Below are 24271 nucleotides of genomic sequence, written 5' to 3'. Positions count from 1 at the left end.
GGTGTGCAGGGGTCTCCACAGAGAATGGCCGACACCCTGTCTCCTGGCAACTGATGGCCTGGGCCCCTCCCCTGCAAGGTGCCAACTGAAGGTGTTGGAGAACAAAGAGGTCAGGTGACCTCCAAGCCTAGGAAAGAGACAAAGGCTGGAGGGTTTCACTTTGGAGCTGGCTGGGGAAACGGAGGGAGGCCCAGCACCGGGGTCTGGGCTCCCTACCCCCAAGATGGACCTGACTAAGGGGTCCTGTTCTCTGTACCTACAAGCTCTGTTTTGGACTGTGTTCCTGTCATCTAATAAACCGTCTGTTTTACTGGCTGGCTGAGAGTCCCGGTGAATTGCAGGAAGTGGGGGGTGCAGGGACCCTGAGCACCATTCTTTAATTTAAACAAAGTGCTGCAGAATCCAGGGACCTGGCCGCAGCATTTAGGCCCAGCGTGATACCCCATAGATGGCTCCAGGGGTCTGCACGTGGCCAGGCAGAGCTGTGGGTAGAGCCTTCAGTGGTCTGGCCGTGCAGAGGGTGTTTGAGAAGCTCCCGCCATGCTTGGGATTTCACCTTTCCAGTGACCTCTAGGCCTGCTCATCACATCGCTCCTAGCCGGCCCCTGCCTGTCGCCATGGGCAGCTTCTCACACTCCCCTCAGAGCACACGCGGGGATGGGGACCTGGGATGTTAGACAGTGGTCTGGCCAGCGAAATCCCTGTTCTTTGTTCCTGAGCACTGATGCCAGTCCCATTCCCAGGCCGTGAGGTTACATGCAAGCTGCCAACAGAAAAGGGGCATGTTCATCTTCCCTCTTCAGCAGCATTGGCTGATCCCACTGCGCCCTGCAGAGCCACAGTGAGCCAGGAAGGCTGGCTGGGCAGCATGGGGCGTGGGCTGGGCCCTGGGAGACAGGCCATGGGCGGAGCAGGGGTGGGGGCAGGCAGGGCTAAGCAGGGCTCTGGAAATCTGTGGGGAGGATGTCTGTGTGTAGGGGGATGGACGGGGGAGCCTGACTGGGGGATTGGCCTGAGCTGGGAATCTGGGCTGGGCAACAGTGACTGTCTCCACAGCAAGGCAACTAGTGCTTCCCATAGGGCTGTGCCAGGGAACAGAGGCTGCAGCTTCAAGCAACCATGCAGGGGGCTCCCCAGAACCACAGGTTCCCCCACAACCCTGGTCCAGTCCTCCAGACACTCCTCCCCCAATGCTCTTCTCTCCCATAATTCCCCTTATCCCGGTCACCACCTTGCCCCCACGTTCCCAATCGCCCCGCCTGGCTCCCCAGCTCCACTCCCCTCTGGGCTGCTGTGAGCGCGGAGCCGCGGAGCATGCATTCACGAGGAGGCTTTTACTGAGCCAAAGGATTTAACTGGATTTCCTGGTCCCTGTTTTCAGGCAGGGGCTCGGTTCACATTGTTGCACACAGGGATTATTCCTTAAATTGTCATCCCAGGAAACATTTTCTTTCTGTTTCTGGAGGATGGGGAAGGTGGGGTGTCTTAAATTTCTGGAAAATCAGGTGTCAGTGGAGTCTTTATTACTCATTACATTATTTTCTCAATATTGCTCAGTTATTTGTTGGGGTTCCCCTGCTGCCCCAAATAAGTTTTATTTACATTTCTGGCAAATCCCATTTTCCTGAGCAGCCTGGGAATTTCATTAGTTCTTGAGCTCTGGGAGGGAGAGGGGCCAAGTGTCCCAGACTGGGTGAGTTGTCTCCCTCTGCAGGAATCACACATTTCCCCCATATTCAGCCCTTTCCCTGATGTCTCAGCCCATCCAGCTTTAGAAGCTGGAATGCAGGTACATCCGTGTCCTTGCTCTGGCAGCTCTGATGGCCTCTGGGCTGGAACTCTGGGTCTTCTCTTCCCCTCTACAAGGGGTTTAATTGGGGCAGGAGAGAAACATCCTCAGAGGCAGAATCCAGGAGCCCTGGCTGGGGGTGAGCCCCAGAGGACACCCAAAGCTAGAGATGATGGATAGATGGACATTTCCAGATGGGGAGCAGCTCGTCTCCTTCTCCGCAGCAGCATCTGTCCCATCTGCTCTGCCCCAGCTCAGTGAGGAATCCAGTGACTCATGGGCGGAATTGTGACATTTCTCATGGGCATAGAGCAGTTGCAGAGCCCCTGGCCAGACTTCATCCCAGGTGTTCGCTTTCCATCGGGTGCTGGACCCTACCCACACTTTCCTGTGGGTGTCGGTGATTCTGTAGGTCCCTGTTCTGTTGCCTGCATCTCTGTCTTGGGGAGAACCCCTGGTTCACCAGTACTCTGCTGTCCTGTTCTCTCTTCTCCCCCTTGGCTCTGTTGCACCCTGGAGCCATCCAACCCGTGCCCTAGGGCTCTGATCACAACCCCAGCCCTGGACTTGTTCTAGAGGGCAGTGAACAAATGCTGCCACCGGCCAAAATATCCCATGGGTTTGCTACTGTCTGAAACAACCAGCCCCAATGTTTCAGTGCAGGTGTTCATAAAAGCCCTGGGGCATTGTCTGAGTTGCAGGGAAACAGACCAGCCCTGCCAGGGATGGGGAATGGCTTTGGGAGCCCACGGGGAGTAAGGCCCTGGAGTTGGAAAAGCCAATGGGGGTTGGGGAAGGCCATAAGGGCAAATAATCCCTATTGTCCTGGAGAGGCTGGACTAAGTGTGTGGGTGGGAACGAGTGACCCAGGAGTTTGCCATGTGACAAAGCATCAGCAAATGCCAGTGTGATTCTCAGGGCTGTGTAGGCAGAGGTGTGCCCACAGCGTGGAGCAGGGAGGGGAGAGTTACTCTCTGCAGAGCTCTGGGGACTCCCATCTGGGAGCCTGGACCCAGCCTGACTGTCCAGGGCCATGAACTGCAGGGGTCCTGATATTCCTGTTTCATGGCTCTCATTCTTAAGGATTTCTTAAGGACAAAGGACTGTGTGCCCAAAGATCTCCTTCGAGGGGAAAGTTGCATGTCTTGGCTTGAGCTTCAGGGGCTCTCATGTGGGTCTGTAGAGAACTGGGAATCTCCCAGGGGTTTGCCAGATCAAATTGATTAGTGCCGTATCTGTAATTTGCCATGATGCTCAAGAAATATGCACACATTTTAGATCGACACCAATACAAAAGATAAAATGAATAGAGATTCAACCCTGCTGCCAAATGCAAATTACACTTAGAAACAGCCCATCAAACAATATGAATATAACTACAGAAATGAATATGTGGATCCATTTAGTCCATAAGGAAAATTAATTTCACCCCGTTGTTTTCCTGTTTTGTTGCTGACCCGGCAACTAGAGCAACTGCCCGTATCACCGAAACGGTGTCTCTGCATCCCCAATGTTCTTTTTGAGACACTGAGGCAGAAGGCAGCTGTGCCAAGGCTGGAGAGAGCTGCTTGTTGCCCTCCAGTGACAATGAAAATTAGAATATAATAAGCAGCGTGGCAGATCTTTACCCTGGCCAGACCCACTTGGGCATCAATGGTTGGGCCTCCTCAGTGCCAGGCTACCCGTGCCCCTCCGAGTGAGCCGACAGTATTGTTTGGAGACTTAGCTCTGTAATTACCCTTCTTAGCTTATTGTTCTTCAACAATTCGAAATATTTCCCTGATGGGCCCATTTCCAAGAGCTGCTGTGGGTTGGTTTGTGTTCGGCACAGGAGAAGCAGCAGCAATAAATCACACTCAGCCCCTGCTGTCCTGCGTAGCCAGAGCAGCCCCCCAGCCCCCTCCAGAGTTGCTGGGGAGCTGCGTCCATGTCCCACTGATTCCTGTGGCATTGGGGGCACAGGGGAAGGACGCTGCTTTGCTCTCTCTGCTCAGGATATCAGGGGTTGAGCTTCCTGGGTCAGATGCTGCTTTTGTCTCCATTGTGATCTGGGAGCCGGAGCTGAGCCGCTGCTGCTCCCCAGTTGGGGCTGTTCAGGCCCCTCTGTGCCCAACCCCAGGGTGGGACTTTCTGCGGCAGCTGGAACCAGCCCCGGGCTCTGCCGACACCAGCCCCTGAGCCAGAGGCTGCAGGTGAGGGGAGAGACCCGGGGGAAAGGGCTGGGGCCGGGCAGGAAAGTGACTACACAGGGAAGCTCAGATCTCGCAGCCCCTCTGGGAATCTCACTCTGCCCCAGTGGGGACTCCCCTTCATCTGTCTGGGGGAGGAGGGAGCTGTCAGGAGGGTTAAGGGCAAAAAGTGAGATGAAGAGGGAGCAAAAAAGAAGGAGAGAAGTAGGAGACCCATGAAACATGGCAGATTTACCCAGCTCTTCCCAGTTAGGGGAGTAACAGGGGGAAGGAGCAGAGCTGGGGGCACAGGAGAGGGGTGGGTGGGGGGTATTTGGAATTTTAAAAGTCTCCCCACATTACCCACCCCCTCAGGGATGAGCCCAGGGGGCTTAGACTGGGGTGGGTCTGTCTGAACATTTCCACCCACACCTTCTTTGCCAATCATGGCACAGCCTCTGAAATACCTTGGAAGCAGTGCTATATCGTGATGCCAACTTTTCCCAACCTAGCGCTAAAAATTTCCCAAATCTGGTGAAAAATTCCCAGATGAAGTTTTTTACAGTGCTTCTATATCCTGGGAAATTTCCCAAAACTTGGGAATTTGTGAATAAAATGTTTCAACTTGGGAAATTGGGAATTTTCATTCAAAACATTTTACTCAAAAATTCCCAGATTTTGGGAAATTTCCCAGGATATAGCAGCACTGCTTGGAAGGATGGGGGGGCCTGGGTGATTTTCCTGATCTTAATGAAAATGACGGCTCACTAGAAACAGGGCCAACTCCAGGCACCAGCTCAGCAAGCAGGTGTTTGGGGCAGCCAAGGGGAAGGGGCAGCATGTTGGGCTCTTCCGTGGCAATTCGGCGGCGGGTCCCTCGGTCCCTCTCGGAGGGAAGGACCTGCCGCCGAAGTGCTGCCAAAGAAGAAAGCGGCGCGGTGGAGCTGCCGGCGATCACGGCTTTTTTTTTTTTTTTCCCACCGCTTGGGGCGGCAAAAACCCTGGAGCTGGCCCTGACTAGAAAGAGCTCTAGCTGCAATCAGGGACTGGCTTCTTATTAGTCAGAACTGGGGGACAATTTTGTGTTTCAAGAAATCCTGTTTATTTTTAAAAACCATGAGTTTCTATGTAGCACTTTTGGGGAGCTCCAGGAGAGCTTTAAAATCATTCTGGTCTGCTGGGGAGAAAAGGCTTGTCAAATGGAATCTGAAATGGGGTGGATTGGATTCTCCTTTGCTGAAAGTGTTTAAACCAGGAGTGGAGGGTTTCGAACAGATTTGCTTTAGCTCAGTGGTTCTCAGCCTGCACCCACAGGCCACTTGCAGCCCAATCAGCACACGGCTGTGGCCCATGTGACCATGCAGGGCTGTGCAGGTAGTATTGGATGCAGCCCATACAACACATTGTGGGCCATATATGCGGCCTGCAATGGTAAATAGATTGAGAACCACTGCTGAGCTCAGTGAGAAGCTATGGGTTCAATCCAGGAATTACAAGGGCAAACTCTCTGGCCTATGTTATGCAGGAGGTCAGACTAGATGATCGTAGTACTTCTCTTCTGATCTTAAAGTGTGTGACTCTGGAATTCCACATGCCTGTGTGAGCATGCCTTCCCAGCAAGGGTTTATTTATTAATATAGTTCCCTAGTGGCAGAAAGTGATCAGGACTTTATCAAACACATCCTGCTGCCTTTAGCCCTAGCAGGCACTGAGCTGTAGTTTGAATTAGGATGTGAGATTATGAGGATGGTGCTGTCAGAATTTTTAAAGGTGACCTGAAGAAGATGAAATAATTAGTTTTGTGTCAATTTTTGCTCCTTTATGATCACTTAAAAAGGCCTAGGAGGTATTTTATTCTTTTTTGTTTTTAATTCTGGGGAAGAAGAAGGGATGTGGATTTTTATTCAGTCAGTTTAAGCATTTTTTTAAAAATGGTTTGCTTTCGTAACATGTTAAACCTCAAGTGCTTGGAGGTTCAAGATTCAGCACTTCCATCTTCACCGAGAATGGAACAAAGCTCCCGAAACACCTGGGAGCCAACCAACTATTCCCCAACAATAACAGAGAGGAGAAGACATTTTTGGAAGTCAAAAATGAAAAACATTAATTTTTCTAGTGGAGGAAAAAAACCTACCACAAAATCCAAAGGACACACAGAGCCTTCATTCTTTTCTCTTCAAGTCACCTTTGAGGACGGCCATTTTTAAAGTACTAGACACTGGACTCCCAACCGCAGATTTTGCTGTTTTCTCCCTAATTCTTGCATTTTGAAATAAAATCACCTATGATTTTCCTCCTTTCCCCTCTAGTTGTTAAATATTCTTACAGAATCCTGTACAGAGGGAAGAGCCATGTCCCCCATTGAGACTCATAGAATCATAGAATATTAGAATTGGAAGAGACCTCAGGAGGTCATCTAGTCCAACCCCCTGCTCAAAGCAGGAGCAACACCAACTAAATCATCCCAGCCAAGGCTTTATCAAACCTTAAAAACCTCTAAGGATGGAGATTCCACCACCTCCCTAGCTAACCCATTCCAGTGTTCACCACCCTCCTAGTGAAATAGTGTTTCCTAATATCCAACCTAAACCTCCCCCACTGCAACTTGAGACCATTGCGCCTTGTTCTGTCATCTGCCACCACTGAGAACAGCCGAGCTCCATCTTCTTTGGAACCCCCCTTCAAGTAGTTGAAAGCAGCTATCAAATTCTCCCTCATTCTTCTCTTCTGGAGACTAAACAATCCCAGTTCCCTCAGCCTCATATAATTGACATGTTTTGTACAAAGTATGCCTTGTGAGGTATCATTTCGAAAGTCTTGGTCTGACAAACATTAATATGCTGTTGGCTTGTCTGTGCTCTCATGTTATGTGAAGTTATGAGATTTTCTACATGGTTGTTACTGAAATATGTTGTAAGTTTGAGACGCTCTACTGCTATCTCTTCCTTATGCCACCAATTCTCCCTCTCCTTATGCCAATCAGACCTTTCCCACTTCTACCTCCCAACTCCTCCTGGCCCTGATCTTCACTGATCAGAGATTAGTGAACTGACTTTCTTTCTCTCTCTTCTGTGATCAGAGCTCATAAATTCTGAGGTTCCTACTGCTTGGGTGACCCCAGCATTCATCATCTCCCCCAGATTTGAGCAAGGCATTTTGAAAGTCTTGATCTGGCAAACACTAATATCCTGTTGGCTTGTCTGTGCTCTCATGGTATGTGAAGTAATAAAATGTTGCTGTGTGGTTGGTACTGAAATATATTGTAAGTTTGCAAATCTCTACTGCCATGTGGGTGTTAACCAACCAGTAATCAACTCTATGGCTCAGTTGCATGAGTTCACACAATGGAGGTTTACTCGATCAGTGACTCAGCAAAGCCCACCAGGCATGGGACCCCTGCGACTCAGCAAAGCTCATCAGGAAAGGTCTGGACAAGTGTCTTCTAGACACATGGACTGAGGGTATAAAATGAGGGACGGTGGCATCCCCCACTTATGCTGGAAGCAACAGGAATGCTGAGAAAACGACAACTTCACTTGAGGAGACTGGTCTAGGTTTAAGAGGGAAGCCTGTGTATTATGCACTGTAACATCCAGTGGGGTGAGAAAATTGCTTGATCTAAATACTGCCTAGTGTAATAAGGTTTAAGATTTAGATTGTGTATTTATCTTCTATTTTCTTTGGTAAGTATCTCTGACCTTTTATGCCTGCCATTTATAATCACTTTAAATCTTTCCATCTGTAGCTAATAAATCTGTTTTATACTTTACCTAAAACAGTGTGTTTTGCTTGACGTGCTTGGGAAACCTTTGCTCAGTTTACAAAAGCTGGTGCATGTCCTCTCCGCATTGAGGGAGGGGCGGACTGGGTAATAAACTTACACTGCTCAGGCTTTGGACCAGGGCAGGACAATACAGCTCTGGGGTGTAAGGCTGTGGAGCTGGGGGGAATTGGCTGGTGCCTTTCTCTGTGTGATTCATGAGTGGCTCTGGGAGCATTCATGCAATCTAGCTTAGTGTGGGGCTCCACATGCTGTTGTGCTGAATGATAATGGAGCTTGGAGGGGTTTGTTGCTTGTCACTAGCAAAGCAAGTGAGAGACAGCCCAGGCTGGAGAGTTAAGGGGGCGCAGTGGTATCTCAGTTCTGGGTTGAACCCCAGGGATCCTGTCACACACACCCTACATAATTCTGTATTGAAATGATGCAGAAACCTCCAGGTGCACATCTCATTCCTTTGATAACACACTTGGGTGGAAGTGGGGGCTCAGACCCAGATCTCCTTAGCTCAGTTACAGCTCTCCCAAACTACTGCAACTCATTCCTCCAACATACAATATAGCTACACCTAATGCAGTGAATGCAAGTGGAGTGCACGCAGACAATTCCCAGCGGCTATTGCCAGCTCCAGGGCGGTGAGGAGCAGTTAAGGTTGTGTGGACATTCACCTTAACTCTATATTGCCTGGTTTTCAGAAGTTTCAGTTTTGCTGAACTTGACATTCTGGAAGTGCCCAAGCGGTGGCTGAATTCCCTTATAATGACATTTTTGCTATTTAATTCAATAATGTTTTTTATTCTTGAAGTTACTGGTTCAGGATTTTGCCCACTAATGGTTTAATAAATGTTGATGTAAACTCTGCAAGAAATTCACCACGAATGATCTTATGCATTTCTTCTACATGGCGGTCTACTCCCTTCACACAGGAGTTCCCAAACTTTTTTCCCTGAGATTCCCCCTGTGCAGCTGCAGTAGGCACCGTGGCCGAGTATTAACAATTAACAGTGCTTGAGGAAAATTATTAATTTATTACATCCATATAAACTACAACACTGTGAATAAACTATGTACATGTTTTCTTTTCCTTTATAACACACTGAGGCAACCTTTGTAGGAGCAGCAGTGAGCTGTATGCTCTGTATGACTATGCTGTGTATAACCTGTATGCTCAAAAGATCTGTTACACTTCCCCCGCCCCCCCGTTTTGTCTCCTGTGAAGAACTGGGACTGTTCCTAATGTGGTCTTTGAATGCTGAGTGGGGAGGTTGGCTGGGATGGTCTGCATTGGGGGATGGGAGACTGGTCTTGAGGGAAGATATCTGAGCATGTAACGTGAGAACCCAGGAAGAGGGTTGTAGGTGAGGTGACACTTCTGCCCAGGAAACTGGACAAAGGCTGGGTGAGAGATGCTGGAGGGAGTTGGAGTTTCAGGAGCTGGCTGGTAATGGAGGGGAGCCCGGACGGGGCTCTGACCCCCCAACGGGGTTGTGGTGCCCCTGGGACTCCAAGATGGATCTAACTGAGGGGGTCCTGTTCTCTGTGCCTGCACGACCTGTCTTGGACTGTGTTCCTGTCATCTAAATAAACCTTCTGCTTTACTGGCTGGCTGAGAGTTATGGTGAATCGCAGGAAGCTGGGAGTGCAGGGCCTTGTGTCCCCCCCAAGCTCTGTGACATCTCCTCTCCCTCTTTGAATGCCTGTGAAGTGGCTTTCCCCCTCCCCCTCCCTCCTGGAATGCTTAGGGGATGAATGGGCTGCTTGAACAGCTGGAAGATTAGAAGAACTCCCAGGTAGATAAGGTGTCTGGGACTCTAATTAGGCAGCGATCACACACCCAATGCATGGATGCTGCATGGACACTGCCCGAGGTGGAGTGTGACCAACCAGACATGGCCAAGTCATCTCTAGTCGCAGGCCATGAGGAGCAGGTCCTTAAAAGGGGAAGGGGCCATGTGCTCAGGAGTGCGCTCACAATCTTGTACCTCCCATAAAGGCCCTTCGCCCGGACTGCCTGGCCAGTGGTTCGCCGCGTTGCATTCCATCATGCCTCGGGAAGACTTACCTTCATCGTACTGTCCATCGCTGAGCTGTGGGACACTTACCTTGAAGGATCCTGACATCTCCAGTGCCGTGCCTGTCCTGGGAGCATGAGTATGCAAGTGTGAGTGTGACCCCCTGCCCCCATTCTTTTGAGCTTAGCTATCAATAAGCCATGTCAGGGCTGGATCCCCACTTTGAACTTTAGGGTACAAATGTAGGGGCCTGCATGAAAACTTCTAAGCTTAACTACCAGCTTAGCTCTGGTTCGGCTGCCACCATTTCAATGGATTCCCTCCCTGGGAAGCCTTGAAAAACCTTCACCCATTCCCTGGTGAAAACAAATCCAAACCCCTTGGATTTAAAACAAGGGGAAATTAACCATTCCCCTCCTTCCTCCCACCAACTCCTGGTGAATCAGTTCCAACCCCCCCTGGGATCTACAACAGGGAGAAATTAACCATCCCCCCTCCTTCCTCCCACCAACGTACTGCTTTCTGCCCGTGAGTCATTAGTCCTCCCTAAGCTTACTAGCTGGCCCAATTTGGGGTAACAGCAACAGGTTCTCATCTGACCCAGTAAAGGAGAATCCAAACTTCAAGTATGTCTCATCCTATTTTCTTAACACTTACTTTATTTTTTTGGCTGGCTCATTTCGTGTAGCTGGCCCGTGACTTTCATTATGTTCTCCACCAGTGCACCCTTATCATTTTCAGAAAAGAAATCCATCTTTGTCAGATTGAAGTAGAGTTGTAAATGGCGGACTGCGTGTACATTGCTAGGTCATCTTGCAGTGAAATGCACCGTTGTACTAGTGAGAATTACACCGGACGTATTGCAGCTTTTTTTTTTTTTTTTTAATAAAATAAAATAGTTTTTTCTATATTCTGACCAACATATATGCTCAAATCATTATATTGATGTAGCTTTTACTTAGATTACACAAGTCACATGGAGTTAAATATTTACTGAGAATGTGACTGGCGAATGCAGTTGCGCTGGTGGACCACCCAGGAGTGGTGGGCCGCGGCCCATATTTTGGGAACCCCTGCCTTCCCCCTTTTCAAATTGAGAACATACTCTTCTCAGACATGCAACCCAATATCCGGCTATCCACTGGAATATCCTTAGGTGACATCAGCCATCTAAGGGTGTGTCTGCACAGCAGTTAGACAGCTGTGGCTGGCCTGTGCCAGCTGACTCGGGCAGATGTGGGGCTCTGGCTGGGGCTGGGGAGCCATTTAGTTGCAGTGTGACTTCCGAGCTCCTCCCACCTCACAGGGTCCTAAAACCCAGGTCTCAGCTGTCACCCAGAAGTCTATACTGAAGTGTAGACACACCCTTAGAGATCTAAGAAAAAATGGCTGCTGATGGCATTTTTGTGATTCTTTATGGTTCTTCTTAAGCTATTGAGATTTCAGTCATTCTTTATGGTTCTTTACCAGTTCAACTGGTTGATTGCTAGTGCCCTAGAGAAGTTTTTTGAATTGCAAGGGGAAAAAATATTTTATTAAACTAAATATGTGCCAATAAAATGGTATGAAACTTTTGTAGCTCTATAGTTGTGTGTTAATCATACAGTGTTTAAAATTAGATGAAACAGTTGCAGTTAACAGGTTACCACCAATTCCAGACCTTTGCAATATAAGTCTACTTGCGAAAATACAATTAGTTCATCACTTCCTTTCATACAAAGTAGAAATGGGGCCTAACTATATTTCATTGTAAAGAAAAAGTAAAGCTATGTTTAAAACTCTGTTTTTATTAAAAAATATTAGATTGTAGCATAAAACCTATGAAAAAGTTCCCTAAAAAACAAATCAAGAACAGCGCTTTGAAATGGTCCCATCAGTGAAATATTTGGAACTGTTGAAGAGTAATAACCTAAGAAGGGCAATTACAGATCTAAGTCTCCAAACAATGCTGTCGGCTCACTCAGAAGACAGAGTACACTGGTACTGAAGAGGTTCAACCATTTATGCCTAAGCATGTCTGGCGAGGGTAAAGATAATGCCGTGTTACTTATTATTTTCTAATTTTCATTTTGCTGGAGGGAAATAAGTGACTCTCTCGAGCCTTGGCACAGATGCCTTTTGCCTCATTGGCTCAAAAAGAATATTGGGGATGCAGTGACACCGTTTCAGTGATACAGGTAGTTGCTCTATTTACCGGGTCAGCGACAAAAACGGGAAAATAACTGGATGAAATTAATTTTCTTTATGAACTAAATGGATCCACATATTCATTTTTGTAGTTGTATTTTTATTGTTTTATTGGGTCTTTCTAAGTGTAATTTGCATTTGGGAGTAGGGTCAAATCTGTGCATTTTATCTTTTGTATTGGTGGCCATCTAAAATGTGTGCTTATTTCTTAGCATCATGGCAAATTACAGATACCGCACTAATCAATTTGATCTGGCAAACCCCTGGGAGATTCCAGGTTCTCTACAGACCAACACGAGAGCCTCTGAGGCTCAAGCCAAGACATGTAACTTCCCCCTCCAAGGAGATCTTTGGGCACAGTCCTTTGTCCTTAAGAAATCCCCCCAGAATGAGAGCCATGAAACAGGAATATCAGGACCCCTGCAGTTCATGGCCCTGGGCAGCCAGGCTGGGTCCAGGCTCCCAGGTGGGTATCCCCAGAGCTCTGCAGAGAGTGACTCTCCCCTCCCTGCCCCAGACACCTTTGCCTACACAGCCCTGGGAATCACACTGGCCTTTGCTGCTGCTTTGTCACGTGGCAAACTCCAGGGTCAATCGCTCCCACTCATGGCTTCTTGTCTGTCTCCCTCAGTCACTCGTGCTGCCCATGGAAAGTCCCTCTGGAACACAGCCACAGGGCTGCTCTGTTTCCCTCCAGCTCAGACAATAACCCAGGACTGTCATGAACACCTGAATGGAGACACCTGGGCTGGTTGTTTCAGTCAGTAACAAACTCATGGGATGTTCTGGCTGGTGGCTGCATTTGTTCACTACTCTCCACACAGGTCCAAGGCTGGGGTTGTGATCAGAGCCCTAGGGCAGGGGTTGGATGGCTCCAGGGTGCAATGGAACTGAGAGGGAGGAGAGAGAATGGAACAGCAGAGCGTTGGGGAAACAGGGGTTCTCCCCAAGTCAGAGATGCAGGCACCACACCAGGGAACTACAGAATCACAAAAAAATGCAGGAAAGTGGGAATAGGATCCAGGCATCCGATGGAAAGAGAACACCTGGGATGAAGTTGGCGAGGGGCTCTCAGAGCCATGCAGTTGCTCTATGCCCATGAGAAATGTCACAGTTCTGCCCAAGAGTCACTGGATTCCTCACTGAGCTGGGGCAGAACAGATGGGACAGATGCTGGAGATGCTGCTGGGGAGAAGGAGACGAGCTGCTCCCCATCTGGAAATGTCCATCTATTCTGCCTCTAAGGATGTTTCTCTCCTGCCCAATTAAACCCCTTGTAGAGGGGAAGGGAAGACCCAAGGATAGAGCCCAGAGGCCGTCAAAGCTGCAAGAGCAAAGACACAGATGTGGCTATGCTCCAGCTTCCAAAGCTGGATGGGCCAAGACATGAGGGAAAGGGCTGAATATGGGGGAAATGAGTGATTCCTGCAGAGGGAGACAACTCACCCAGTCTGGGACACTTGGCCCCTCTCCCTCCCAGAGCTCAAGAATCAATGAAATTCCCAGGCTGCTCAGGAAAATGAGATTTGCCAGAAAAGTTTTATTTACATCTTAGTTGGGGGAAAAACACATAATTGAGCAATACCCAGAAAATAATTCAATGAACAATAAACAATCCACTGACACCCAACTATCCAGAAATTTCAGACCCCTGCTCTCCCCACCATGCAGAAACAGGGAGAAAATGCCTCCTAGGGCAGCAATTTACAAAATAATCCCTGTGTGCAACAATGTGAACTAAGTCCCTGCCTAAAAACAGGGACCAGGAAATCCAGGTAAACCCTTTGGCTCAGTAGAAGCCTCCTCATGACAGAGGGAGCTGGGATGGGAGAGTGTCAGAGAATAATGCAAGACAGTAATAATAATAATGTCACTCTCCTGGTGCCTCCGTCCTCCTGAGATACACAGCACACAAGTAAATAGTGGTGCCACTTGACTCCCTAGGGCATTGGGCAACTGTTTATTATCCTCATGGTTCTTCCTATCTCTACAGATGCAGAGAGAGGAGGGGAAGTGTCTGGCACTATTCTGTGTGGTGTTTCATGTGGCATGTTAGAGAGTTCCTAGTTTTGTACCTTTCCCCACAGACGGAACATTGATAGGGGCACTCTCCCGTGTGCCTTCTCCGATGGACTTTGAAGCCAGATTTACTTTTGAAGCTTTCCCCGCAGTCGGGGCAGGTATAGGGTCTCTCTCCTGTGTGGATTCTCCGATGGTCAGTAAGGTGATGGCTGTGACTGAAGCTTTTCCCACAGTCAGGGCAGTTATAGGGTTTCTCTCCTGTGTGGATTCTCTGATGTATAATAAGGTCAGAGGTGGAAGCAAACTTTTTTCCACACTCTGGGCATCCATAGGGTCTCTCACCCGTGTGAGTCCTCCGATGTCTAGTAACATGCCCTCTCTGAGTGAAGGTTTGTCCACAGTCAGGACATTTATGGCATTTCTCTCCTGTGTGGACTGTCTGATGTATAATAAGGCCTGACCTCTGACTGAAGCTTTTCCCGCAGTCAGTGCACTTATAGGGTCTCTCTCCTGTATGGGTTCGCTGATGTCTAATAAGGATTGATTGGTCACTGAATTGTTTCCCACACTCGGGGCAGTGATACGGGGTCTCTCCAGTGTGGACTCTCAGATGTCTAACAAGGTGTTCTTTACAACTAAAGCGTTTCCTGCACTCAGCACATTCGAAATGCTTCTCTTTAGTGCAGTTTCTTGGCTGGATCGTGACTTTATTAGATTCTTCCAAACCTCCCCCTCGGCAAGTGGATTCACCCAGTATCTTTCCTGGAGGGGTTCCCTGCTGCTTCTCTGGCCTGCACTGAGTTTCTTGGGCTTGTCCTTGCCCAGGAATCTGGGAATCATCCCCTTCACATCTTCCCAGCAACGTCCCCTTCAGTTCCATTTGCTCAGGACCGTCCGGACAAGGACTTTCTTCATTGCTCTCACTCACCGTCTCATCACCTGCTGAGACAGAGAGAGAATCCAGACAGGAGTCAGTCCCTGTGCCTGGGGAAAGGGAAGGTGAGAAAAGGGGAACAGGAAAGTGGGGAAACAAACCAAAATAACTGCTGGAAAGACAGTCAAATCAGGTGTTGAATCCTGCACAAACCATTCCCCGGAAGAAAGAGAGAAGGGAAAAATCGGCTACCAACCTTTACTGTATTTGCTGTTTTCAAGATGTTGCACATGTCTATTCCACTTCACATCTATTCCGCTTTAGGGATGTGCATGACACTGTAGTGGGAGAGTTTTCTGTAGTGGTACATGTGCCATGCATGCCTTCATGCATCCAGCTGAGGGCATGAAGGGCAGATCTGCCCCGGGCAACATCTCAGCTCATTTGCACCAGCATCCTAACATAATGGACTCTGAAGCAGAAGAGAAGAGGATTGGTGGTGGAATAGACATGTGCAACACATTCTGGAAAACAACCAGTGTGATGCTGTATGGAATATGGGTAACCATTTATAATATTATCGATATTAATATTACAGAATTGCAGTGAATCATATATGTCATAAAGTATCCGTGAAAAAGTTATGATTTGCTAAATATGATAAGCTTGTTTATATGTATGTACCATCTTTGGATCATGAGTTATAAATATGTGTGGTATAGTGCTAGCTCAAACTTGTGCTGTGTTTCTAGGTGACCCCCAGACAGATTGGCATCAGCACTATCCAGCCTGCTTACTGGCCTATCAAGGGCAATCAGCTGTACAATGAACCCATTTAGAGAAGCCAGGGGCTATGCCTATGAGTCAGCAGAACATGTAGGGACATGCCTATAGACAGGGGACTCTAAGTACCTTTCCATGCCCATGTGCTGTGAGCTTGTGTTTGGGACAAAAGATGTACAAGCCACATGGCAGAGAATAGAAAAAGGCAGCAGCATCACCTCCATATTGTCTTCAATCCTGCTCCTCACCTCTGGAGTAACTTCTCTACAAACTAAAGCTTTGGACAAAGGATTGATAAACCCATCTAGGCTTTGGATGTGTTCCAGAGGGACTTTCCAAGCCAGCAAACTCACCAGTGTTGCTAAGAACCTGACATATGGCGTCCGAACTGTCCTGTTTTTCTCGGGTGTATTCGCATCCGGTATTCAGACAAAATTGGTTTTGTCCAGTATCAGATGGGGGATGCCAGTCCTACCCTGACAGCGTGATCCTAGACATAAGGTCACGCTGGTGCGGAGGGAGGGGGTCTCTTAAAAATTCCACTCCCCATGTGGTGTGAGCTCACACACACCAGGCATGAAAAGTCACTCTGGTGGGCATGGGGTCATGTCAGCAGGGACAGGCTCATGATGTTTTGGAAAGTACCAGAGTGTGCCATATTCCGGGAGCACAAGAGTTGCCACCCTAGGATAAATACCGAAAAGGACAAAAAGCCATCAGCTCAAAGGGAGAATCCCTGGAAGAGACAATACTAAATTTTAAGCTCAGGGGGTGTTGGCTTTGTAACTTGAGAAAAGACTTATGAAAGAAATAACTAAACTTATCTACAGAGCGTGTCTTTACAGCACAGCTAGTTTGAGGTATAACGTGAGTCTTACCCCGAATTTAATTCCCACCCACACAAAATTTCTTGGAAAACCGTCTGGAGAAGCCAGCCTAGAAGTTGGAGGGATGCTGCATGGGTTCTAGTCCAGCTATTGCATGTACCTGTATGACACAGGGTTCATCTGCAAGATCATGGAAATCTATGTCTAGATCATCTCCACTGAATGCTCTATTTTGTCACTGAAGAATATAATGGAGAGAATCTAGATCTCCCTTTACAGTAAGAAGTATAGGGTTCTTCTTCTGAATCTGATAATGAATATGGGCAGTTGGTTGCCATCGGTGGTATGATAGTAGGAGGAATCACAAGTGTAGCGCCTCTGGATCTGTGCCTGTTGGCAGAAGGTTTAAATGTCAATACTGATGTCTTGAGTCCCGTAGGAACCACCTGTGTACAAGAAACCGATACCGGAGGCTTCAAAGGTACAGAGGACACCATGACTGATGGTATCGGTCCTACAGACATTCTAGCCAGTGCTGAGGGCAGCTTTGGCTGTAATAAAGGTTGTACCCTATGAGTAGTCAGAGTTGGGTCTTGTTGCAGCCAAGGGGAATTCGGGACTGACAGACAGAGCAAATCTCATGACATCTCAATAATATTTTGGCAGAAGTTCGTGACTCTAATAAACTGTCAGAGCCATTCTTGAGGATACCTGCACTGGTCCTGGAGTCAATGGCTTGATTTCCTGCCCTGATTTCACTGTCGATACTGGGGAGCAGCTAGTCTCTACTTGTGCTGTAACCTGACTGTTCCAATGAGGACTCTGCTGAGGTTTTTCAGTTCCCAGAGTCTGGTTCTGAAGAAGAAAAAGCTCTTTGATTTATAAGTCAAGTCTTACCATGAGACTGACTTACAGTTCTTACAACACATGGTGGGAGAAGGGGAACAATTCCTCTTCTCTTGTGTCTGTCTCTGACTTCAAGCCATGAGGTGAGTCAGAAAAATCCATAGGAGAACTCCTGCCGTAGGACAAAGCATTGGACTCCAGATGACTGAGGTCTGAGAAGGGATGCAAGCATGCTCCATATGGTAATATTTTACTCTCATGTCCCTAGATTTTTGTGTTCTCCTCTTGAAAGATCTACAAATAGAGCACTTGTCTCTCATGTGCCCCTCAGTGAGGCAAAATAAACAATGAGTGTGAGGATCGTTCAGTGGATTAGACACCCTGCAAGTGAGACAGTGCTGAACTCCAGGAGACTTTGGCATAACCAAGCTACCCGGTACCAGGTAAAAGAGGCTCAGAGAAAAACAAGAACAAAAGCTTCATAAAATAACAAATAAACAAATCTCCAGTGGGAAAAACATGGCTAAAAAATAAGCTACCAGAACTATTTATATGGAGAAAAAGTTTTCTCAGAAGAAAAAAAGGAAACCTGTGAACAGCAGCCGATGGAGAACTCTGACCACCAGACACCGGTGGTGAGAAGGAGCTGTGAGGGTGCTGGGGTGGATACACGAGGAAATGCATGGCAAACTGACAGATAACACCAGGGAAAGCTACAGATCACTGAGCACTCACACGCCTGGAAGGAGAACACCCAATTCTTCCTCCACATCTACCTGAACAGTCAGGGGGCAGGGAGCTACTGCCAGGTGTCAGTTAGGATGCATGGAAAGCCATGAATTATGTCTGCCAGGAAGTCATGACACCTGCTGGGCACAATCCTGACCCGGGGCAATGAGTTAGAACTGGAGGAGCTCAAGGGGCCTGCGTGGGAATCCCAGCACTTTAAGTCAATGAGGGATGGTTTCCACATCCGTTTAACCAATCTCTCACCTCTGGGGATGTTTCTCTGGATCTTTCTAGCCTGGGACCCCTGGAGATCAGGGACCCACGGCTCTTCTCCTTGGTCCAGCTGGGAGATCACGCTGGGCTTGGGAATTGGAAAACCTGCTCCGGGAAAAGAAATGAAGTGAGATCAGAGTTTTACAGTTGTTCTGAGACAGCTGTTTCCAGATGTGCTGGGTGGGTGGATGCCCTTGTATATACCAAAGGGATGGGAAGTGTTCCTGGAGACCCTTTGGGGAGGGCAGAAAGGGATTCAGGGATCTCCGTGCACTGGGGGATTTTATGACTCTGGCACAGTGCCACTGTGCAAACTCTTTACACCTGCCTAACCCTGCTGAGCCTGTGACTATGGGGTTGATCCCCCTGAAATCTAAGCGATCAGGGAAGAATCCTGAGCAAAAGCCAACCTGGGCACTTCAAAGATGCGCAGTTTCTAAGACTGAGGGCATAGGAATCCTTACCCAACGAGGTCACATTCCTGTAATTCTCCAGCATGATGTCCCAGTACAGGGCTCTCTGAGCCAGATCCAACAGTGCCCATTCCCCCTCAGTGAAATACACAGCCACCTCCTCGAAGGTCACGGTCACCTGTATTAACAACAAGAGTTCCCCGCTCAGAACCTGCTGTTCCAGCCACAGCCCCCCCAGGCTCAGTCACAGAAAGATCTGGGAACATCCCCCTCGGCCACAGAGAGCAGGAACATTCCTGGGGGAGAGGGGAAATTTCTGAAAGGTTAGACGATAAGCATGCTGTTACTGTGGTGCAACCACAATGCCCAGAGCTACTGATTTTATCATGGATCTCACAGTGTTTATCTAGGATTTGAAAAATTTCTCATGATCGCACCATTCCTGGCAGTGAAATCGCACATTTTCCCTTTTTCGAAATAAGCACCTTCTCCCATTGGAGGGGAGGGCCTGAAGCTAAAATGTCTTACTCAAGATGGCCACCATTGCCCTATCCTTTGGCATGTGGAAGGCAGGCTGTCCCTAGTGAAGATGGCCACCAGCTACCATTGTTTTCATAGCATCACAGAATCGTAGGACTAGAGGGGGCCTCGCAAGTCCATTTCCCTGCACCCAGATTAAGTATTACCTAGATCATCCCTGACAGGTGTTTGTCTAACCTGCTCATAAAATTCTCCAATGATGGAGATTCCACAACCTCCCTAGGCAATTTATTCTATTGTTTAGCCACCCTGAGAGTTAGGACGTTTTTCCTAATGTCCAACCTAAACCTCCCTTGCTACAATTTAAGCCCATTGCTTCTTGTCCTATTCTAAGTGGTTAATGAAAACAATTTTTCTCCCTCCTCCTTGTAACAACCTTTTATGTACTTGAAAAGTGTTATCATGTCCCCTCTGAGTTGTCTCTTCTTCAGACTAAACAAATCCAGTGTTTTCAGTCTTCCCTCATAGGTCATGATTTCTAGACCTTTCATCATTTTTGTTGCTCTTCTCTGGACTTTCCCCAATTTGTCCACATCTTTCCTGAAATCTGGCACCTAGAACTGGACAGGATACTCCAGTTGAGGCCTAATCAGCATGGAGTAGTGCGGAAGAATTACTTCTCATGTCTTCCTTACAACACACCTGCAAATACAGAATGATGTTTGCTTTTTTTGCAACAATGTTACACTGTTGAATCATCTTTAGCTTGTGGCCCACTATGGCCCCTAGATCCCTTTCCACAGTACTCCTTCCTAGGCAGTCATTTCCCGCTTTGTATGTGTGCAACTTAGTGTTCCTTCCTAATTGGAGTACTTTGCATTAGTCCTTATTGAATTTCATCCTATTTACTTCAGATCATTTCTCCAGTTTGTCTAGATCATTCTGAATTTTAATCCTATCCTCCAAAACACTTGCAACCCTTTCCAGCTTGGTATCATCCGCAAACTTTAGAAGTGTACTTTCTATGCCGTTATCTAAATCGTTGATGAAGATATTGAACAGAAGCAGACCCAGAACTGAACTCTGAGAGACCCCACTTGATATGCCCTTCCAGCATGACTGTGAACCACTGATAACTACTCTCTGAGAATAGTTTTCCAACCAATTTGCACCCATCTTATAGTAGCTCTAGTAGGCTGAGGCTAGACTCTGCTTGGGGGTTAGCAGACTGGGATGTAGCTACGATGAACAATGGGAAAATGGGGAGCTAGAGGAAGAAGCAGTGGAATGAAGGAGCAGGTGGACAGGAGGTGTTTAGGGATGTGGGGGTGCACAGTGAGGAAGACATAGGGGACATGTGTGGGGAGGGATGGAATGCAGCGGAAGGTGCATGGTAATGCATGGTGGCAGTAGCTAAGGAGGGATTCGGGGGATGAGTCTGTGTTTGGGGGTCAAAGTGAGTCTGAGGCGGAAAGAGGGGATATGTGAGGTAGAATGAAAAAGGCACAGGTGGATGTGGGGGGAGGAGGTTAACCAAGGACAGTGCAGGAGTGTCAGGCTGAGGAGGACACTGAGGGACATGCATGGGGGAGGCATGACAAAGTGGGAATTTTCTGTAATATTTTCATGACTCCCATGTGCGTGCCTCAATTTCCATCTCTGCTTTACATTGCTACCTAGTGGGTGCAGGAGGGTTAACGCTGCTCTTGGAGCAGCAGAGAAGACATACGGGGCTGGGAGGGGGCTGTCACCTTGCTGTCTAGGGCAGAATGACTGGGTCATTAAAGGACTGGCTGGAAACTGACCCCCATATCAATGGAGAATCTGAAAAGACAGTGGAAGCCCCAATAGTTGGGACATTCACCCCGGCAACCAACCGCCCAGAGGAAGGAGATTTCCCCCACGGCTGGGTTGGGAAGTTGAGCAAAGCTGAGGCCCCAGTTAGAGAACAAATGGGAAAGGTGCCAGACTTAGATGCTGCCCTCTGGACAGAGGCAGAGCTCTCGCCTTGGACTGACAGAGAGTATGTCTACACAGCAAAGAGAACGCCGCTGCTGGCCTGTGCCAGCCAATTTAGGCTCACAGGGCTTTGGCTGAGGGGCTGTTCCATTGCTGTGTAGACTTCCAGGCTTGGGTTGGAGTCCAGCTTTGGGACCCTCCCACCTCACAGGGTCTTGGAGCCCAGGTCCAACCCAGATGTCTACACCGCAATGAAACAGCCCCACAGCCCGAGCACCACGAACCTGACTCCGCTGGCATGGGCCAGCTGCAGCTGTCTAGTTGCTGTGTGGACACACCCAAAGAGACAGGGCCGGTAATGGAATCCATCACAGCTTGGCTGGCTGATTGCACTGGCTTGGCCAGGATGGGCTATGGCTTAACCTTTGCTTATCTGCTCATCTCAGGGCTTCCCCGTGCTGGGTCCCAGTGGACTAACAAACCCTACTTTGTTTGGAAAAGGCTGCCGGGTGTCACTGCAAATCCTGACTGAGATGCCTTGGGCCCTGTAGTGTGCACAGGTCTCTGCCCAGGAGTCGGGCTCACTGGGCAGAGCTCACAGCATGAAGCAGCAGGGTTGGAGCCCAGGGAATGACTCTAGCGCTCAGTGAGGCCACGTAGCCTCCCCTTGCAGAAGAGCGGGACCTCTTGGTGGTCTGGCCCACTGAAGGAGATCCTGCAAGGCAGTGGCTTTAAACCTTTCCAGACTACTCTACCCCTTTCAAGAATCTGATTTGCTTTATGTACCTCAAGTTTCACCTCACTTTAAAACTCCTTGCTTATAAAATCAGACAGAAAAATCCCAGTGTCCCAGTACACTGTTACTGAAAAAATGCAGACGTTCTCATTTGTACCACATTATATTCCCATCCATTTATGTAAGAATTAATATTGTACTTACTTCTCAGTGTGATACTTGAGCCTGTTTTTCACTTGAGCCTTGTCTGAAGCCCAAGCCCCACTGCACAGGGGTGAAGCATGTAACTGAGCTTCGCAAGGGGCCCCCATGGCATGGGAACTCTGGGCAATTGCCCTGCTTGCCATCCCCTAACACCAGCCCTACACTTGCGACCATCCTAAAACCGTTCTGTGACCCCCATGGAGGTTGCAACCACCAGGTTGAAAAACACTGATCTGGATGAGCTGAGTACCTCTTGGAAGGCCTCTGCGTACACCCAGGGATATGTGTACCCCTGGTTGAGGGTCTGTGTACCACTGCTCCCAGGGACTGTTTAAAAGCTAGGGGTGTAGCACCTATCCTGTGGATCTGCGACAGCAGCTAGGAAGTAGACTTAGTAAGGTGCAGGGAGACTAGAGGGGTGAGGGCAGGAGGTAGGCCAAAGATTGGACACAGGGATGTCGGGAGGGCAGGAGACAGAGGAAGGAGGTCACAGGGGGATGCCTTTGTGTGGGGATGGGAGCAGACCAAGGGTTAGACAGGGAGATGCGTGGGCAGTGGGGAGGCAGACTGAGGAGGGCGCATAGGGATTTGTGTGTTGCAGAGGACTGGCAGGAGAAATCTGGACTCTGCACAAACTGCCCCTCCTCACCCCATCTCGGTGAATTCCAGAGCTGCTGCTCTTAGTGCAGAGATGGTCCCTGCAGCCTCAGATCTCGAAATCTGCTCCCTCTTCTGGGGCACACCACATTTCAAACCAAAATGCATCAGCATGAGGATTTTAGAGCACATAGAATCATTGACTTTCACACAGGAAGCTGTTCTCATCCTTAGCTAGAAGAATTGGACCTCTCCTGTGCAATTACTGGCATGGTGTAAAAGCCAGAATGACATTTTAATAAATGCAATTATTGGGGAAAAAACAACAACAACCCCACACTGGACCATGTTACCGACACCTAAGAACAATATTTCAGTAATGAGAACTCACTAACAATGCACTGTTATTAGCCCCGACCAGCCCAGCACCTTTAAAAAGGACCCAGAACACTTGGCTTCGAGGCAGCTCAGGGGCCAAAATGATACACATAATACAACCCCCCCAACAGAAGAACACTAGACTGCAGAAAACCTCTTCTGAGCCCACCTCCAAGTGCCCACGCTGGGCAGCAAACAGCTTTATTAATAAAACCGCTCAGAGCACTTAGTTCCGAAGTGGCACAGGGAACAAAATTATACCAGAAGAGCTTTTTAGTACAGACAGTTAACTTAAAATACAGCAAATACAGTTAGCCAAACTGGAGAATATTTGAGTAATAAGAACTGATTAATAATGCACTGTCGTTAGCCCATTCTAGCCACATCCAGGTTTGGATCATCTATATTCTGAGAGAACAGGGAAACAGGAGCTCATGTTGAAGCATTTTCTGCCAGGGCTATTTCTAAACCCACACATATAAATCCCTCTCTGACCTCATATGAATTTTGCGTACACACACACACACACACACACACACACACACACACACACACACACACACACACACACCCTTTACTGCTTAAGAACAGCAAAACACAAGCTCAGTCTAATCTTCCTCCTGGGTTGAAGGAGAAGGGTAGTGTCTCCATGGTGGACCCCTCTGCACCCCTCTCTAGTTCCTGACGGCGAATCTGCAATACCTACACCTGCGTGCAGGGCCCTAGCACCTAATACTCCAAGTGAGGCAGCGAAAGAGAGAAGTGTCATGATGTTAGGGCCTCTGGAGCTGTGTAAATGAGGAACTTACAGCCCTTCTACAGCCTTCCATATTGACTCATTTTGTTATCCCAAAAAAATGGATTCTTGCGTGTTTCTGGAAAAACCTGCCTATTGCCCCCTTGTGCTGGGGCAATGTTTCCAGGGTAACCAGAGTTGTTAAGAAAAACACTAAAGGACAGGGATATAACATTCTAATCAAGTAATTGACACAGGCTGTATTCTTTTCCAAAACAGAGTATCCTTTTATTAATGAAGCTAGTAATCTCTCATACAGTAGGTTCTAAAAATCCTAAACAAGGCACAAATCTCCTAGTGCAAGTTTAAAGAGCATTCAAACTATAATGGCATATTTTTTAAATGGCCAGTTTGCAACAAATTGCTGACAACAGTTCTTGTATTTGCTTTAAAGGTTACACATGTCAATTGCAATTAATA

At 48.1% G+C, this 24271-nt stretch overlaps 2 protein-coding genes across 7 annotated transcripts in view; one reads left to right on the top strand and one right to left on the bottom strand.

Moving 5' to 3' along the window:
• The window catches only part of LOC117886972 (butyrophilin subfamily 3 member A1-like), a gene marked incomplete in the record, with an annotated part of 150222 nt that overhangs the window by 60632 nt on the left and 65319 nt on the right, over nucleotides 1-24271 (top strand).
• LOC117886976 (zinc finger protein 239-like) overlaps nucleotides 13455-24271 on the bottom strand; it is a 29442-nt gene continuing 18625 nt past the window's right edge. For 3 of the 6 annotated variants that reach the window (XM_034789177.1, XM_034789178.1, XM_034789175.1), the window contains exons 2-4: nucleotides 18753-18879; nucleotides 18280-18393; nucleotides 13455-14898 (exon numbers count right to left, since the gene is read on the bottom strand). In XM_034789177.1, the coding sequence (XP_034645068.1) occupies nucleotides 13958-14898; nucleotides 18280-18393; nucleotides 18753-18879 (1182 nt within the window). In that variant the 3' untranslated portion in view covers nucleotides 13455-13957. Of the gene's footprint in view, nucleotides 14899-18279; nucleotides 18394-18752; nucleotides 18880-19617; nucleotides 19673-22080; nucleotides 23567-24271 lie in introns of those variants that run through there. The other 3 variants (XM_034789180.1, XM_034789179.1, XM_034789176.1) reach the window with 3 other exon arrangements.

This window comes from Trachemys scripta, chromosome 14 (genome assembly GCF_013100865.1).
Source record: "Trachemys scripta elegans isolate TJP31775 chromosome 14, CAS_Tse_1.0, whole genome shotgun sequence".
NCBI classification, from domain to species: domain Eukaryota; kingdom Metazoa; phylum Chordata; order Testudines; family Emydidae; genus Trachemys; species Trachemys scripta.
This window is presented reverse-complemented; position numbering and strand designations above follow the sequence as displayed.